Source organism: Symphalangus syndactylus, chromosome 10, assembly GCF_028878055.3.
Source record: "Symphalangus syndactylus isolate Jambi chromosome 10, NHGRI_mSymSyn1-v2.1_pri, whole genome shotgun sequence".
Lineage (NCBI taxonomy): Eukaryota > Metazoa > Chordata > Mammalia > Primates > Hylobatidae > Symphalangus > Symphalangus syndactylus.
This window is the reverse complement of record NC_072432.2, coordinates 55,576,393-55,595,174: the sequence shown is the minus strand read 5'-3', so window position 1 is coordinate 55,595,174 and position 18,782 is coordinate 55,576,393. Positions and strand designations below refer to the sequence as shown.

The 18,782-nt window shown below is 42.1% G+C and overlaps 1 protein-coding gene across 3 annotated transcripts in view; it reads right to left on the bottom strand.

Annotated features, from left to right (window-relative positions):
* The window catches only part of TMEM150C (transmembrane protein 150C), an 81,636-nt gene that overhangs the window by 19,735 nt on the left and 43,119 nt on the right, over positions 1-18,782 (bottom strand). For 2 of the 3 annotated variants that reach the window (XM_055297188.2, XM_055297189.2), the window contains exons 2-3: positions 1,611-1,700; positions 90-143 (exon numbers count right to left, since the gene is read on the bottom strand). In XM_055297188.2, the coding sequence (XP_055153163.1) occupies positions 90-143; positions 1,611-1,700 (144 nt within the window). Of the gene's footprint in view, positions 1-89; positions 144-1,610; positions 1,701-6,684; positions 6,813-18,782 lie in introns of those variants that run through there. The other variant, XM_063610331.1, reaches the window with a different exon arrangement.

The window sequence follows — 18,782 nt, the reverse complement described above, 5'->3', positions numbered from 1 at the left end:
ACTGTCATTTGTGCAGTTTAACCTTCCCAGTGGGAAAGTTTTTGCTAAATCTCTTGATGAACAATGAATGACCCACAGATAAACTTTACCTTTCAGCTGAATTTAATGGTAAAATTTTGTCATCTTCCACAGCTATGAAGTATCTATCAAAAAAGAATAAGTTTATAGAACAAAGAAATTGAAAAAAGGAATCATTTGTTTCCCAGTTTTATTAAACTAACTGCACTAATTCATATTCATTTTTTCTAACTGAGAAATGCTCTTTTACAATTCTTTACCCAAAGATCATCTAGTTCTTTGAAGCTCAAATGTCATTATTAGTAATATTTCCTTAATTTTCAAAACATCCCCAAAGTAATGGCCATGCTTGTAAACTGGAAACTGGAAAACAAGGAAATAGACCTTATAACTTTGAGCAAACTAAAATTAGGGTTCAGTTTCTAACTTCTCAGGAATATGTGTCCTACCTTTCCTAACAAACTTTGAGGAACTAAAATGATTTTCTTAAAGTGACTATTACCTAAAATAAGCAAGTGTGGGAACATTTTGTAGTAAGCAGGACTTCCAATGTAATGATATTCATTTTATAAACATATCAGGCCAGGCGCGGTGGCTCACACCTATAATGCCAGCACTTTGGGAGGCTGAGGTGGGCGGATCACAAGGTCAGGAGATCGAGACCATTCTGGCTAACACGGTGAAACCCCGTCTCTACTAAAAATACAAAAAATTAGCCGGGCGTGGTGGTGGGCGCCTGTGGTCCCAGCTACTCGGGAGGCTGAGGCAGGAGAATGGCGTGAACCCAGGAGGCGGAGCTTGCAGTGAGCCAAGATCGTGCCACTGCACTCCAGCCTGGGGGACAGAGCGAGAGTCCGTCTCAAAAAAACACAAAAAACAAAAAACAAAAAACAAAAACATATCAGACCCAGGCATGAATAACTGGACTATGAACTGGACTGCAGATGGAATCCATGGCATGTTAGTGTCAAATTCGAAAATCTTGCAAATAATTAATTCATATAACCAGTTTACAAAATGTTCATTACAACAAGAACACATGAACACAAAATAAACTAGTATTCTTCACCACCTGCTTTGCATAACTATTACTCACTCTTGTTACTTACTTTGGTTAATAGAAAATGGGAAAAGAAATGAGGACTTTAGCAAAGTTGAATTAGTAAAATATATTATTTTAAAGTATTTATAAATACAGTCATAAAGATATGCCATCTACTATTTTTTTCGGGGTGGGGACAGTCTTGCTCTGTTGCCCAGTCTGGAGTGCAGTGGCGTGATCTCAGCTCAATGCAACCTCTGCCTCCAGGGTTCAAGCAATTCTTGTGCCTCAGCCCCCAGAGTAGCTGGGATTACAGGCGTGTGCCACCACGCCCGGCTAACTTCTGTATTTTTAGTAGAGACAGGGTTTCCCCATGTTGGCCAAGCTGGTCTCAAACTCCTGACCTCAAGTGATCTGCCTGCCTTGGCCTCCCAAAGTGCTGAGATTACAGGCATGAGCCACCGTGCCCGGCTGCCATATGCTATTAAGGTTTACATTTTTATCTACATTGCACCTGAATCCTTAAATAATTAAATGAGCAAATACTCACACTATCCACAATCCAGCTGAAGTAAACAAAGTAAATACAAGAGGTAGGAACATCCATACACTGCATTTCTTCCCATCCATGCCTGTACCACTGAAATAAAATAAACACGTATTAATAATTAAGGAAAACATTTACTTCACTCTTTCAAGATAGAAAGTTTAGTCTAACTGGGCCGGGCACGGTGGCTTATGCCTGTAATCCCAGCACTTTGGGAGGCTGAGGCGGGCAGATCGCAAGGTCAGGAGGTCGAGACCATCTTGGCTAATACAGTGAAACGCCATCTCTACTAAAAATACAAAAAAATAGCTGGGTGTGGTGGCGGGCAACTGTAGTCCCAGCTACTTGGGAGGCTGAGGCAGGAGAATGGAGTGAACCCAGGAGGCGGAGCTTGCAGTGAGCTGAGATGGCGCCACTGTACTCCAGCCTGAGCGTCAGAGTGAGACTCTGTCTCAAAACAAAAAAAAAAGAAAGTTTAGTCTAACTGAAAAAAAAAAGTGTATTTTATGAAACCATTATTCCAATTGGTATCATTATTCTCACCTACTCATGTGGGAAATCCCTGAAACAGTTAACATGGATGATTGTTATCTAGCTTAAATGTTCCAGAGTTTTAGTTAAGAATTAATAGAAAATTTATTTTTAAATTTTTTTTGTAGAGATGGGGTCTAGCTATGTTGCCCAAGCTGGTCTTGAACTCCTGGCCCAAAGTTATCCTCCTACCTTGACCTTCCAAAGTGTTGAGATTACAGGCATGAGCCACAGTGCCTGGCCAGAAAATTTTTCACAGAAACATTTATCCTTGTATAAGTATTGATACATTTAAGAAAAGACAAAAGAGTTTGGGTTAGGTTAGGACTTTCGCTAGAAGAGCTAAGTACCAAAGGTATACTTCAACCTACTTTTAGTACTAATATTAACATTTATGTATGTATGGAGCTGATCTGTACATAAATCTATAGGTTGGCAGACAAAGGTGTTAAAAACAAATGGTTACTAAATAAATTAGCAATTATCAGGAGGAAATGACAAATGCTTTGCAAATCTGAACTTTTCTCATGACATGTTATTGAGCAGCAATCTCAGGAGACTAAAGATGAATGCTCTGTAAAACAATGCATTGTGTATAACTTTAAATTAGTGCTAATAAATACACTGAAAAAAATACATATGTCTGGCATTTTGGAGGTTACAAAAATATATAAATAAAAAATCCCCCCGCACACAAATGAAGTGAAAACTAGAAGCTCCAGAAGTATCTATGAAAAATTATCAGTATTAAACATAAAGAAATAACTATCACTTTATGTCTTAACTGCCAGACAAAATCTATCTGAGACATTGGATGCCAACATAATCCTTATGGCAAAAACACCTGTTCTAAGGAAATTAAGTGCCCTAGTAACCCCCACTGGGGACCTGATAATCAGAAGAACAATGTGATTAAATGGCACCTCTAGGGAGATATCAATGCTCTTTATTTTGAGTTTTACAATTAAAACAAGTTTTTTTTTGTTGTTGTTTTTTTTTACAAGTTTTTACAATTAAGTTTGTTTACTGGTTTGAACCAGCACTACCCCGTTTGTGAATACCTCCAAGACATCTGCTTTCATATGCTGGGACTCTCTGGACCTTCCAAGTGTCGAGACAAGAGAGGAAACATGATGCTCACTTCAGGCTGGTGAACCAATCCCTTCTGCAACATCTCAGGAGGTCTTAGTTCCCAGAACTGGTCTACCTGATTACACAGATCTTTCAGACTAGGAGATAGACACTGGGCCTAATAAAGTCTTTCAACAGTTGTGCCTTAGTCTAAACACGTATCTGGGCAGTGGTGTTAAATAAATTACAGAATCTAGTTTACAGATCTAAATTACAGAATAGAGTTGAAAGACATTAGAGCCACTTTCAATAATTTAATTTGCAACTAATCTAATCCAATACAATCTAACTCAAAATTATGGACACCCTACCTGTGCCAGGTACTATACCAGGTGGTAGCAATACTGAGGCGAGGTCTAATGAATACGACTATTTATACGTAATATTCTATGCAATATATAAAAACTATTGTATGAACTAGTAGTCCATGGCTTTCTAGTTTATATAATATGGAAGAACAGTGAACATTTTAAGCATACACAGTATTGCTAGTCAGTCTCTATTCATTTATTTATGTCCAAAAAATTGTGGGCTCATAATAAAGCTATCCATTATGCCAATAAAAATAATTCCATAAGTAGCCAAATGTAGAGGGAGCACAGAAAATAGGAGTGATGACTGAGTATGTAAACCAATTATTCTAGGTCTGCCAATGAAATAGGTTCCTCGAATAGGATGAATACAGTTGAGATGCTTAGGAGATCTGGTTCCCAACATTGGCTTTCCCAATAACTGACTAATTGGGTCTGGGTCGTTACTTAAATCTGTAACACCATTTTCTTATGGTGTTACAGAATCTAGGAGCTGAAATGTCTTTCAGCTCCCAGATTGTGAGATTCAACTAAATGAACACTACAGAATGCAAAGAAAGGGAGAAGGATGTCAAGGACAGAGTGGCAGTACCTTGGAGGTTAAGCCAAGTCTGGTATTTTATACCTTTGCAAAAACAGAATGATCCAAAGTACTCAGAATTATTGGCCCCAGAGAAAACGTTAACTATTGTTACAACAGATTGATGAATAAATCAGAATGACGACTTGTTAATGTACAATGAGAGGCACAATTGTCAAATGGACAAATACTCATGCTGGCTCCCCTTTTAGTAATGTCTATACGGGAAATTGAAATTTTCAAGCAGGGAGGTAGAGTGAAGAGGGTTAACAAGATAATTCTAAGACTATGGCATCAAGCTACAATAGCTTTATATACTAATTTCCTGGCCCAAGGTCCTGGGATGTCCCATTTAGCCACTGATTCTCATTTACCTACGCTTGTCAGCTTATATTGTGACCAAAGAATTTGCAATAGAGAAACGACTTTGATGTGCTCTCTGCTCCAGGTACTGGGGAAGGATTCCAGGAGGTTCCTGGAGATGAATGTTTAATTTGGTTTAGTTTCACAGGACTCTCTGAGCTGCCTTGGCTTGACAAGTTCAGATACTTGACTGAAAGTACCTTTTTGCAAAGGATAAACAATATATTAAATTAACTCTCTCTCTTTTTTTTTTGAGACACGATCTCGCTTTGTCACCCAGGCTGGATGGGGTGCAGTGACGCGATCACGGCTCACTGCTGCTTCAACCTCCTGGGCTCAAGCGATCCTCCCACCTCAGCCCCCAAGTAGCTAGGACTACAGCTGCATGCCACCACACCTGGCTAATTTTTTGTATTTTTTGTAGAGACAAGGTTTCACTATGTTGCCCAAGCTAGTCTAGAACTCCTGAGCTCAAATTATCCACCCACGTGAGCCACTGCCCATGGGCAAATTAACTTTTTTAACTTTGCCTTACTGCTGCCTGAGAATTAAAGTTAAAAGTAGGAGATGGATCTTTTTCTTGCATCCTTCCAGACACCATGAAAATAAACTGGCCCATTGCTTCTAATCACATTAGAAAGTGTCACCCAAACTCTACTTATATTTCCTGGCAAGAATAAGTTCCACTCCTTCCCTGAGCTAAATCACAAGTTTCCTCCCAGCTGGAAGAGTACATTTCCCTCTTTAAGGAAAGAGGGGGAGAAGAATGGAATATTCCATACTCCTAAAATAGTTTTGTATTTGCATTTTTTTTAAAGAGATGGCATCTCACTATGTTGTCCAGGCTGAACTCAAACTCTTGGGCTCAAGAGATCCTTCCACTTCAACCTCCCTAGTAGCTGGGACTATAGGCATGCACCGCCACACCTGGCTTGTTGTATCTTTACATTCTTTATTGTGCTTTTTTTTTTTTTTTTGAGATGGGGTCTCAGTCTGTCGCCCAGGCTGGAATGCAGGGGTGCAATCTCGGCTCACTGCAGCCTCCGCCTCCTGGGTTCAAGTGGTTCTCCCACCTCAGCCTCCTGAGTAGCTGGGATTACAGGCACCTGCCACCACACCCGGCTAATTTTTATATTTTTAGTAGACATGGGGTTTCACCATGTTGGCCAGGCTAGTATCGAATTCCTGACCTCGGGTGATCAGCCTGCCTTGGCCTCCCAAAGTGCTGGGATTATAGGTGTAAACCACTGCGCCTGGCCAGTACTTCTTTTTTATTCTACGTAATATTTACTCTATTGATATTATCTTCCAATAATACTTCACAGTAAAAAAATGAAAGATAATTCTTCCCACGTCCTAAATGGTTAATTATATCTGGGACAACGTCACCTCATGAGCTTCTAACAAATGGAGGAAAAAAGCCAGAACTGCATAAATCTTCTTGAAAGGGTTCTGGCATTTAGATTTGCTTTGGAAGACTCTCCTCCAAATGGTATCATTTATCCAAATGATTTGCAAAGCTGTTATCCAGATGGTCAGCTCTTCCTAGAGAGCCAATACTGCAAACTCTCTGTATATTTCTGTCGCATGTTCTTTTCTTCCAATAAATGTCATTCCCTAAGTCTGAGTTATCTTCACTCTCTTTTACTCAATCTGTGGTGTGAGTGAGACTGCACAGTGGGGCTCTTCAACACTTTGAGTCAGATGATGAAAATCCCCACCTTCTACCGCTCGCTTTGTGACCTGGCATCCCTGCAGTTCTCTTTGTTCCTCTCAGAGAAAATGATATGTAGCATGAGGTCTGCAGAGGCTCCCACTGTTGACATTTTTGTTGCTCTGGACGTCTTCAAGCTGCAAATATCCAAGAGAACACCTGGCCACTTGAAAATGTACGATTTTGTGGAAGTGAACAGAGTGTTACTATAAGCCCATATTAATTTATTATTTAAGACTCTAACTCCTTTAGTTGGTTTGAAAAGGGGGTCTTTATAAAGTCAAAATTCACTGCCGGGTGGGGTGGCTCAAGCCTGAAATCCCAGCACTTTGGGAGGCTGAGGTGGGCGGATCATCTGAGGTCAGGAGTTCGAGACCAAGCTGGCCAACATGGTGAAACCCATCTCTAGTAAAAATACAAAAATTAGCGGGGTGTGGTGGCACGCACCTGTAGTCCCAGCTATGCGGGAGGCCAAGGCAGGAGAATTGCTTGAGCCCAGGAGTCGGAGGTTGCAGTGAGCCGAGATCGCTCCACTTCACTCTAGCCTGGGTGACAGAGCAAGACTCTTTCTCAAAAAATAAACAAACAAATAAATAAATAAAGTCAAAGTCACATGATTATTCATACTTCTGTCATCAAATTCAAAACAGATAGTCTGTACAGTGTTAGCTACTGAAGCTACAGAGTGAAAGAACATAGCACAGCATTACCCATGCTAACCCTTGAGGACAAACTTTCTATTTTATCAAGCTGCAAATGGAAATGGAAGCTACAAATGGAAAAATAAAGCCCAATCTTCATTTACCGCTTTAAAAACTTTATTAGGGCCGGGCGCAGTGGCTCACGCTTGTAATCCCAACACTTTGGGAGGCCAAGGCAGGCAGATCGTGAGGTCAGGAGATCGAGACCATCCTGGCTAACACGGTGAAAGCCCATCTCTACTAAAAATACAAAAAATTAGCCAGGCGTGGTGGCACGCATCTGTAGTCCCAGCTACTTGGGAGTCTGAGGCAGGAGAATCGCTTGAACCCAGGAGGCAGAGGTTGCAGTGAGCCGAGATCGCACCACTGCACTTCAGTCTAGGCGACAGAGCAAGACTCTATCTCAAAAACAAAAAACAAAAAAAAACTTGATTAGTGAGAACCACTTAAAACAATGACTGTGAAATGTCATTGTAGTTAATATTTCCAAGGGCTGGAAAGGACTTGCTTATTATAAATAGAAGGACTTTGTCCTCCCTGGGGCAATGGAGAGAGGTAGCTATAGTTCACAGATTCTGGAGCCAGGCTACCAGGGCTTGGAATCCAGCTCTGCCTCTTATTAGCTGTGTGTCCTTGGTTAAGTCTTCTCTGTGACTCTGTTTCTTCAACAGCAAAGTGGAAATAATAATGGTATCTACCTTATAGGGTTTTACTGAGGATTGAAAATATGTTTAAAGCACTCAGAACAGTGGCTGGCATACAGCCAACATTTCAATAAATGTTAACTGTATTATGCTGAAAGTGCTGTTCGGGGTCTTTGGTTATCTTTTTTTGTCTTGTAATTTATCAGGAAATGAGCTCCCTGCTACAGTAATTTTTCATTCTGCTCTCAGGGCCAACTAGAATTAAGCAGAAATGATGAACGAGTCGCCCACTCATGACCACGACTGTCACAGTGTCCATGAACCAAGAGCATCCTTGGTTTGTTTTTTAACCACCTGTAAATCTTATTTTTATTTTGTGTCATGGGCAAGTGTGAAGGGCTCTTATTATCTTATCATTCATTTGTAATTATAAGGGGTAATGATGAGGACTGTTTATTTTGTTTTTCCCCTAAAATGTTTGCAGGCTCTCAGATATAAATCAGCCTGGGGAGATATGCAACACAACCAACAAATGTCACACTTGTTCTGCTAACAATGAAAATTTTGTTTTCACTGAATCCTAAGTTTGGGAAGGCATAATAGTCAGGTGACCTGGTGTCACTTTAAGAGTATATGACTTCCCTCCATCTGCGGATATAAAAAATATTATTCAATTAATGAGGTCAATCCCCCTGTTCCCACAACATTTTTCATAAGTGCTGGCAAGAAACAACATGTGGTAAAGGATTTCTGTTTAACATTACCATTCCCAAAAGAATATGATGATTCCTAAGAAGAACCAATGGCAACTAGCTTTTCTCCAATGCTGTCTTGATTTCTAAAAGCAATCACCTTCATTCAACTGACAGATGACTATAGGACTATAGGGATCCTTCCATGCCAGTGACCTAAGGATTCTTTTTCTCAGAAATCAATGGAGCACATTGTCCCAACACTATTTTTTTTTTTTTTTTTTTTTAGATAGGGTTTCACTCTGCCACTCAGGCTGGAGTGCAGTGGCATGATCATGGCTCACTGCAGCCTCAATCTCCCCAGGTTCAGGTGATCCTCCCACTTCAGCTTCCTAAGTAGCTGGGACTACAGGCGTGTGCCACTATGCCCAGCTAATTTTTGTAGAGATAGGGTCTCATCATATCGCCCAGGCTGGTCTTGAATTTCTGGGCTCAAGTGATCCACCTGCCTCGGACTCTCAAAGTGTTAGGATTACAGGCCTCAGCCACTGCGCCTGGCCTGTCCCTACACTATTGACAGAATAATCCCGGAAGGAATTCCCTTCTACCAGCACTTTAATTCAATAATACTGTCTTAGAGTTTCTATGCCAAGATCCTCTTCAGAGTCCATTTATATCTTTAATAATAATAAAAATATTGCCCACATGTGGCAGATGTAACTACCAACCCAACAGTCATTTCTCCTCTTTTTCTTAGCTAATAGAAGTCTAATATTATTAGGGACAGCAATGTGCTCAGCCCAAGCTATAGGTCATGAGTTGTTAAGCCAATCATAGTGATCTCATTTTCCTTTAACAAGTACCTTTCCAGACTCCTTTGAACCTGGCCCATGAGATGCAAGGGGAAGTCTACTGAGCAGCAAATGGCAAGAGTTTGCATCCTTGATAGTGGATTGTTTCTCTTATGCTCACCCTACTTCTCTCCCACTTGGTATGCTATAGTGAAAATATGTCACCTAGTGCTATGGCAGCCATAATGTAACCACGAGACAAAAAAACATGAGGACCCAAAGTCAACATACTGAGAATGGCAGATTAGACGGTGGGAAGAACTGAGTCCTTGATAACATCATTAAGACACTACCAAATGCTCAATATCACCTACCTCCAAACTTGTAATGTGAATAAATTAAAAGTCATTATTGCTTTATTACTGTAGGGTGGTAGAGCACCAACATTCACTCTCTCTCCTTCCATTATAATTTGGTAGGCGGCTGCTCACCTACCTTATACTTCGCAGCCTCCTTTGCAATAAGTGTGGGCCTGTGAGTAAGTTCTCTCCAATGGAAAATAAGTGAAGGCTCATATGATAACAGGATTGTATTAATACAGGAAAATTCCATTTTCTAGAGGAGTATACTATTTAGCAGCCAATTGTCACAATGTCTAAAATTCACTTAAAATTTTCATCAATGGGGTGATGAAAAAGTTTTAGAGACAGAGTGGTGATGGTCATACAACACTGTGAATATAATTAATGCCACTGAATTATACACTTAGCAATGGTCACAATGGCAGTTTTTGTTATATATATTTCACCAAAATTTTTAGAAGTTTAAAAAGCCATTTCAAAAAAGATGAAGTACCACCTCACCCATTAGGATAGCTATTATCAAAAACAAAAAGTGGTCTCTGGGCAGGGCATCTCTGAAAGAAAGGCAGCAGCCCCAGTCAGGGGCTTATGGATAAAACTCCCATCTCCCTGGGAAGGGCAACTTGGAGAAGGGGCAGCTGTGGGTGCAGCTTCAGCAGACTTAAATGTTCCTGCTTGCCGGCTTTGAAGAGAGCGGCAGATCTCCTAGCACAGTGCTCGAGCTCTGCTAAGGGACAGACTGCCTCCTCAAGTGGGTCCCTGACCCCCATGCTTCCTGATGGGGAGACACTTCCCAGCAGGGGTCGACAGACACCTCATACAGGAGAGCTCTGGCTGGCATCTGGCAGGTGCCCCTCTGGGACAAAGCTTCCAGAGGAAGGAACAAACAGCAATCTTTGCTAGTCTGCAGCCTCCACTGGTGATACCCATGCAAACAGGGTCTGGAGTGAACCTCCAGCGAACTCCAGCAGACCTGCAGCAGAGGGGCCTGACTGTTAGAAGGAAAACTAACAAACAAAAAGGAATAGCACCAACATCAACAAAAAGGACATCCACCCAAAAACCCTACCTGAAGGTCACCAACATTAAAGGCCAAAGGTAGATAAATCCACGAAGATGAGGAAAAACCAGTGCAAAGAGGCTGAAAATTCCAAAAATCAGAACGCCTCTTTTCCTCCAAGGGATCACAACTCCTTGCCAGCGAGGGAACAAAAGTGGACGGAGAATAAGTTTGATGAATTGACATAAGTAGGCTTCAGAAGGTGGGTAAAAATAAACTCCTCCGAGCTAAAGGAGCATGTTCTAACCCAATGCAAGGACGTTAAGAACCTTGAAAAAATGTTAGAGGAATTGCTAACTAGAATAACCAGTTTAGAGAAGAACATAAATGATCTGATGGAGCTGAAAAACACAGCAGGAGAACTTCGTGAAACATCCACAAGTATCAATAGCCAAATCAATCATGTGGCAGAAAGGATATCAGAGATTGAAGATCAACTTAATGAAATAAAGCATGAAGACAAGATTAGAGAAAAAGGAATGAAAAGGAACAAACAAAGCCTCCAGGAAATATGGGACTATGTGAAAAGATCAAACCTTGATTGGTGTACCTGAAAGTGACGGGGAGAATGGAGCCAAGTTGGAAAACACTCTGCAGGATATTATCCAGGAGAACTTCCCCAACCTAGCAAGACAGGCCAACATTCAAATTCAGGAAATACAGAGAACACCACTAAAATACTCCTCGAGAAGAGCAACCCGGGAGGCAGAGGTTGCGGTGAGCCGAGATCGTGCCATTGTACTCCAGCCTGGGCAACAAGAGTGAAACTCTGTCTCAAAAAAAAGAAAAAAGAAAAAAAAAAAAGAAAATGTGGCACATATACACCATGGAATACTATGCAGCTATAAAAAAGGATGAGTTCATGTCCTTTGCAGGGACATGGATGGAGCTGGAAACCATCATTCTCAGCAAACTAACACAGGAACAGAAAACCAAACACCACATGTTCTCACTCATAAGTGGGAGTTGAACAATGAGAATACATGGACATCTCGAGGGGAACATCACACACTGGGGCCTTTCAGGGGGTGGGGGGCTGGTGGGAAATAGCATTAGGAGAAATACCTAATGTAGATGACCGGTTGATGGGTGCAGCAAACCACCATGACACGTGTATACCTATGTAACAAACCTGCATGTTCTGCACATGTATCCCAGAACTTAAAGTATAATTAAAAAAAAAAAAAAGGAAAAAAAAAGTAACAAGTGTTGGCAAGGATGTGGAGAAATTAGAACCCTTGTGCATTGTTGCTGGGAATGCAAAATGTTACAGCTGCTGGAAAATGGTATGGCAGTTCCTCAAAAAATTAAAAATAGAATGACCGTATGATCCATAAATTTTACTTCTGTGTATATAACCATACAAATTGGAAGCAGGGACTTGAACAGATACTTGCATACCCATGTTCATAGCAGCATTATTCACAATAGCTAAAAGGTGGAAACAAGTGTTCATCAACTGATGAAGGGGTGAATAAAATGTGGTCTAGACATACAATGGAATATTATTCAGACTTACAAAGGAAGGAAATTCCGATACATGCTAAATTATGTATTAACTTTGAAGTCATTGTGCTAAGTGAAATAAGCCAGACACAAAAGTAGTGAAATTCACAGAAGCAAAAGTGGAATGTTGGCTGTCAAGGGATGGGGAAAAGTGGGAATGAGAAGTTATTGTTTAATGGGTACGGAGTTTCAGTTTTGCCACTGAACTGCACACTTAAAAAATCATAAATTTAATGTCATGATATTTTACAATTAAAAAAAAAGACAGTCATAAGGAAAATGTGTGACTAAAATCTGGTATGTGCCAACAAAGTCTGTTGACCTTAAAAAAAAAAAACCTGTCACCTGACCTAACTTGGAAAGCAGACCACATTTCTATTGAGCCTCTACCCAGACTGATTTGCAAAGAGAGATACAAAAGTAGAGGAAGAGTTTAGAAATTTGATGTCTTGAAGGGTTGGAAAAGCCAGTGACTTCTATACCTCAAACAGCAAGAGACTGGAGATGAAAATAAGAGTTTTGCCTTCCCTCTCAACTCTGCTGTCTCAGAGGGCTCCATATAGCTGCCACTACATTGAGAGAGGAAAACATGGAGGGCAAGGAAGCAATGAAATAAAGCAGGCATATAGCCCAAGTCTTGGAAAGAAGGTTGAGAGAGAAGGCTGGCATGTGAACTGGCCGGAAGTTCTGAGTACCTGAACTGCATTAGCAAAGGGACCATAGCCAAGCCAGTAATATGACTGTTGCACTCTCAAACTTCCAAATTTGCACCAGCAGACAGTGGGCTGCAAAAGCTGAACAGCCACCAAGTGGGGGATAACCCCAGCACCCACTTTAGATTTGGCGAAGGAGGAAACTGAACACAGAGAAGTCCCTTCCCCAAGGGCAATGCCAAGGGACACCAAGAGCATGAGCAAGGGCTCTCCTGAAGAGCAGAACCAGAGTCTAGTCAGGCAAGCTCCTCTTCTGCCGGGGCAGGGGGCGTTCCCATTGCCTGCTGCAGGATCCCAGCCTTGCTATGGACCAGGGGCTGCTGTGTGCATTTCCTCCTCCTCTTTTTCCAACGGGAGTTTTAATTGTGTTTTTTCTGCTCCCTGTTCTACCGTGGCATATTGAGTGTGAGTATGAGTGCAGAAGTGGGGAGATAACTTGCCTTTTAGTTCACAGGTTGCAAGACCATCAGGAACCATGTTGGAACGTAATGGAAATAATTCATATGTTACCCAGTGACCATGGATTTCCAGGCAGTGCATTTACTGGATGGGGCTTTGGTTTGTCTCCCTTGGGATGAAGCAAGTGTGTTCTACGTGTAGAAATTGGGGCGTTCACTGATTCTTGGTGGTCAGAGGCACTGACTCCAGCAAACACAGCCAGCTGACTATGAATATCTATTCTTCTCTTCTTCCACTGTGTCAGAAGAATAGCTAGGCACATGGCTGCCTGGCTACATGACTCTCCCCATCTTCCTCTGCACTGTGAAGTAGCCATGTGAATTAATTCTTGCCAATGGAATGTAAGCTGCCTGGCACATACTCATTTCCTACGAACTGGGACATGATGACCAAAAGACAGGAGCTATGCTGCAGATGGCCTGGTTATCATGAGCCCCTTCTCCCCTCACTGATATGAAATAGCCACCATGGACTGTTACATGAAAAAAAAAATTCATTTTTAAGCCACATTATTGTTGCCTTATTGTTGTTATAGCAGCTGAACCTTTCACTGTAGCTAATACATTCAGATACTCTGTTAATTGAAGCCCAAACACCTCACCTGATGTTTCACTCTATTCTCTATAAAAATGACAAAGTCACTCTGTCCATTAGCTACTAGAGAGGTACATTGATTCTGAGGTGACACTAACTTAACAGAACCTTACTCTGGTGAATCCACTGATACCCAAGAGTTCCAAGTGACTAGGTGGTTCCCCTCAGCACAGGGAGGAATTAAGGCCAGGGAACAGGTTCCTCACTTAGCAGTGGCCCACCTTTGACATATACAATTTTTAGAAAGGTTTTATAAATATGCACACGTATGTTTTCCTTAAAGATTTCACTGTATTTTACTCAGCACAGCACCCTGAGAAGTATAGGAATGGCTGGGTAACATGACTAATTTCATTTTATAGATGACAGTGAGGTGATTACTCCCAACATGACTGACTCAGCAGTTCTAAAGAAATCTCTTGGCCAGGCGCGGTGGCTCACGCTTGTAATCCCAGCACTTTGGGAGGCCAAGGTGGGCAGATCACAAGGTCAGCAGATGGAGACCAGCCTGGCTAACATGGTGAAACCCCGTCTCTACTAAAAATTAAAAAAAATTAGCCGGGCGTGGTGGCACGTGCCTATAATACCAGGTACTTGGGAGGCTGAGGCAGAAGAATCGCTTGAACCCAGGAGGCGGAGGTTGCAGTGAGCTGAGATCGTGCCACTGCACTCCTGCCTGGGTGACAGAGTGAGACTCTATCTCAAAAAAAAAAAAGGAAGCTCTTCTAGTCCTTCAGGCATAGGCAGTGATTTCATGTGCCTTCCTATCCCTAAGGCAAAAACAAACAAACCAAAAAACTAAATCTGTACGGCAGCCTGACCACAAGCTAACTGAAAATGAGATCCTTGTGCCTGGAAGCCCCGGTCTACAGCTTTGAAATAGCATCACAGCAACCCTCTTTCCGGCCCATAGTCACAGCTCCAAGTGCCAAAACAAACAGTGAGCCTTCACAATGCTGGCTCTCCTTGCTAGGCTCTGACATCAACACCTCAGGCCTGGTTCAGTGAAGAGAAACAACCAAACATGAAGCAAACCAGAGCACAACTAGAAATGCACCACTCAGATCCCCGGAGGACAGACAGGCCCAGAAAGTGCAAGAGATGGGGACCTGAGAAGCAAACTCAGGTTGAATCTTATACGGCTAATGGTAGAACACGAAGACTGAGAAATGCCAGGTGGATGCATTTGACCATCAAGCCCCAAACACTAAACTCGAACCTCCTCCTCAAACAAGCTGGCAGCTGCTCAGTGGATGTGTTATACCAGGGTGATAGTCAAAATGATAATTCTTCCATGCTCCATTCTAATGAGAACTCAGAACAGAGCAGGAACCATGAGCACATAGCCTGGATCCAGATTCTCTGGTTTCAAATCCAGGCTCTGCCACTTAGTAGCTGGGTGATACTGTACAAACTGCTTAAACTTCTTTAAGCCTCAGTTTTCTCATCTATAAAATAGGGATCATAATAGCACCTATTTCCCAGGGCTGTGGTGAAGATTAAGGGAATTAACATATATAAGACTATTTGATAAGCACATGGCAAGCATTCAATAATTGAAAGCTGTTATTGTTATAAATGGTTGTCTCAGTACCACTGATGCCCATTCCATTTGTGGTCCAGGAAAAGAAGGTAAAACTGCAGATCTATTCCAGCTGAAAGATGACTGCTTAGGAACTCAGTGAGAAACCTGACAGAGAATGTAGAACATGCTTTTAATGTCCTCTTGGTGAAGCAAAAGGAACAAATCCTTCAAATAGTCTCTTAGAAATTACTTTATGCTGATGACTTCTTTGGAAGGACAAAACACATGTGAAATATACCAGATCATAGGTTTCTTGTCGGAGTTCATACTGATGATGGGGAAGGTTGTACATCATCCTGCATCCTTCCTATGGCCAGAAGAACTAATCAACAACTCAGAACCCGAACTCCCCAGAACGCTTAGGACCACTACATGACCAGAATGAAAAACAGTGAGACCAGGGACTTGTAAAATGCAGTTAACTGCCTGATGCCTGTCCTTCCAAAGCCTGTTGGTGCTCCACACACCTCGGGAAAGGTGACCCAATGTAGTTTCTCACTTCATATAGTACCCTGTACAAAAACCGACCTGGAACAGACCTTGTAAATTATCAGCCTTCCCTATCTTCCTCAAATCCTCTCATTTCCCACCAGTGATGTCATTTCATGTTTATTTTAAGCACTTATAAGGTTATAGGATATGAATAAGAGTGTGTCCTCAGAAATAGGAGCAAAATCAGGAAGATCACTGCGATGGTTAATTTTAGGTGTCAACTTGATTAGGCTAAAGAATGCCCAGGTATCTGGTAAAACATTATTTCTGAGTGTGCTTGTTAGGACGTTTCTGGAAGAAATCAGCATTTGAATCAGTAGACTAAGTAAAGAAAACTCACCCTTACCAATGTGGGAAGGCATCACCCAATCCACTGAGGGCCCCGATAGAACAAAAAGGCAGAGGAGGGATGAATTCTCTCTTTTCTTGCGCTGGAACACCCATCTTCTACTGCCCTTGGACATCAGAACTCCAGTCTCAGCCTTGGGATTCCAGACACATACCTGCACCCCTCCCAGGCTCTGAGGCCTTCTGCCTCGGACTGAGAGTCACACCATCGGCTCCCCTTGCTCTCAGGCCTTCAGACTTGGACTGGATTGTAACACCGGCTTTACGGGGTCTCCAGCTTGCAGATGGCAGATCATGGGACTTCTGGCCTCCATAATTGCCTAAGCCAATTCTCATAATAAATCTCCTCTTATATAACTCTATATGTCCTATTGGTTCTGTTTCTCTGGAAAACTGACTATACAGTCATCAGCAAAAGTGGCTCCATAGTTAACCAAGGAAATGAAGCACATAGAGCAATAACATATTCTAACAACAACTTGCAAGCACACTGCTAAGAGGACTGACATGTTTCCCACCTCTCCTTACAGAGACTAGGAAATATTCTCAGAAAGTAGTGACCGGGCTGGGCATGGTAGCTCATGTCTGTAATCCCAGCACTTTGGGAGGCTGAGGCAGGCAAATCATCTGAGGTCAGGAGTTCGAGACCAGCCTGGCCAACATGGGGAAACTCCATCTCTACCAAAACTACAAAAATTAGGCAGGCATATTGGTAGGCACCTGTAATCCCAGCTACTGGGGAGACTGAGGCAGGAGAATTGCTTGAACCCGGGAGGTGGAGCTTGCAGTGAGCCGAGATCAAGCAACTGCACTCCAGCCTGGACAACAGAGCGAGACTCCATCTCAAAAAAAAAAAAAAAAAAAAAGAAAGTAGTGACCAGCATGAGCTGCTCCACGCCCTGGCCCCTGGCCAGTGTGGCCCTCAGCGGCTCTCCAAAGGTTCCAGTGTTGCTTACCAGACCCAGGATGCACTGGGCTTTGTCCTGGGCTACCTCTACAGGACAGTCCTCTCCTGTCCCTTTACAGCTTTTTATGCCAGCTGCCTTCTTCAGCTGCCTCTACTTCCCTATGAAGCGGATCATACGTTGACACCATTTTCCTCTCCTAGGTGGGAGGGTAGGGCAGAGCGGAGGTTGGGGGGATCATCCTTTGAGACATACAAAGGGTTTCACTTTTTGTTCCCTTTACCATTCCTAGACCAGCAGGCTCCTCCCTACTGGAGTTTGGCTGCCCAGTTTCTAGACAGTGGGCACTGTTGTACCTTTCAGGACTTGCCACCTGCCTGCACAACTTCCTTCCCAGGACTGGAACCTGACTAATTCACCTTTAAAGCAGCTCTACGGTACTTGGTAGAGTACAAAAAAATGGACTGAGAGAATATTCTTCTTTTAGAAGTGGCTCATCAGTTATTAGATAGCCTGTTCTCTTCCTTACATAACTATTTATAGCATATTATTTGGATTCTCAAATCAGTTATACTACCCCCAATATCTTGAATTGTTCCTCGCCTGGGGTGAATTAAGGGCATATTCATTGACCGAAGAAGTTGAACCATTAGCATTCTCAGTGTGAACAGTGCCGTATGGGGGAGAAAACTGCTTTGATTCGGAGGACGAGTGTTGGTCTTCTGGAAAGAGACAACCTGACAGTAAAGAACAGCAATCTGCCAAACCTGCTCGACAGAAATATCCTCACTTCTTTTGTTGTAAATCTATATTTATCATGTCACCTTTTGGCCTACAACATGGTTTTCTGAACAGAGTTACTCACCAGAAAGGATTTTCCTAAGCAAACGACTATTGTTGCTTTAGCCCCATGGTGAATGCTGTAGTACCCCCTTATCCACAAAGGACACACACATTCCATGACTCCCAAGAGATGCCTGAAATCTTGGATAGTAACAAACTCTATATATAGGATGTTTTTTCTTTCTTTCTTTCTTTCTTTCTTTCTTTCTTTCTTTCTTTCTTTCTTTCTTCTTTCTTTCTTTCTTTCTTTTTTTTTTTGAGATGGAGTCTCACTCTGTTGCCCAGGATAGAGTGCAGTGGCCAAGATCTTGGCTCACTGCAACTCCTGCCTCTCAGGATCAAGTGATTCTCCTGCCTCAGCCTCCCCAAGTAGCTGGGATTACAGGCACGTGCCACCATGCCCAGCTAATTTTTGTAATTTTAGTAGAGATGGGGTTTTACTATGTTGGCCAGGCTGGTCTCGAACTCCTAACCTCAAGTGATCCACCCGCCTCGGCCTCCCAAAGTGCTGGGATTACAGGCATGAGCCACCGAGCCTGGCCACAATGTTTCTTCGATACATACATGCATAAAATAAAGTTTAATTTATAAATTAGGCAGAGTAAGAGAGTAACAATAACTAATAATAATAAAATAGAACAGCCATAATAATATGCTGTAATAAAAGCTATGTGAATGTGCTCCTCCCCATCTGTTTCAAAATATCTTAATATTTTTGGATCTCAATTGACTATGAGTAACTGAAACTGTGGAAAGTGAAACCGCTGATAAAGGAGTCTACTGTGCATTTCCATTCTGGTTTAGAAAACGGTCTTATAAATTTGTCATTGTGAGGTGTTCTGCAGTTTGT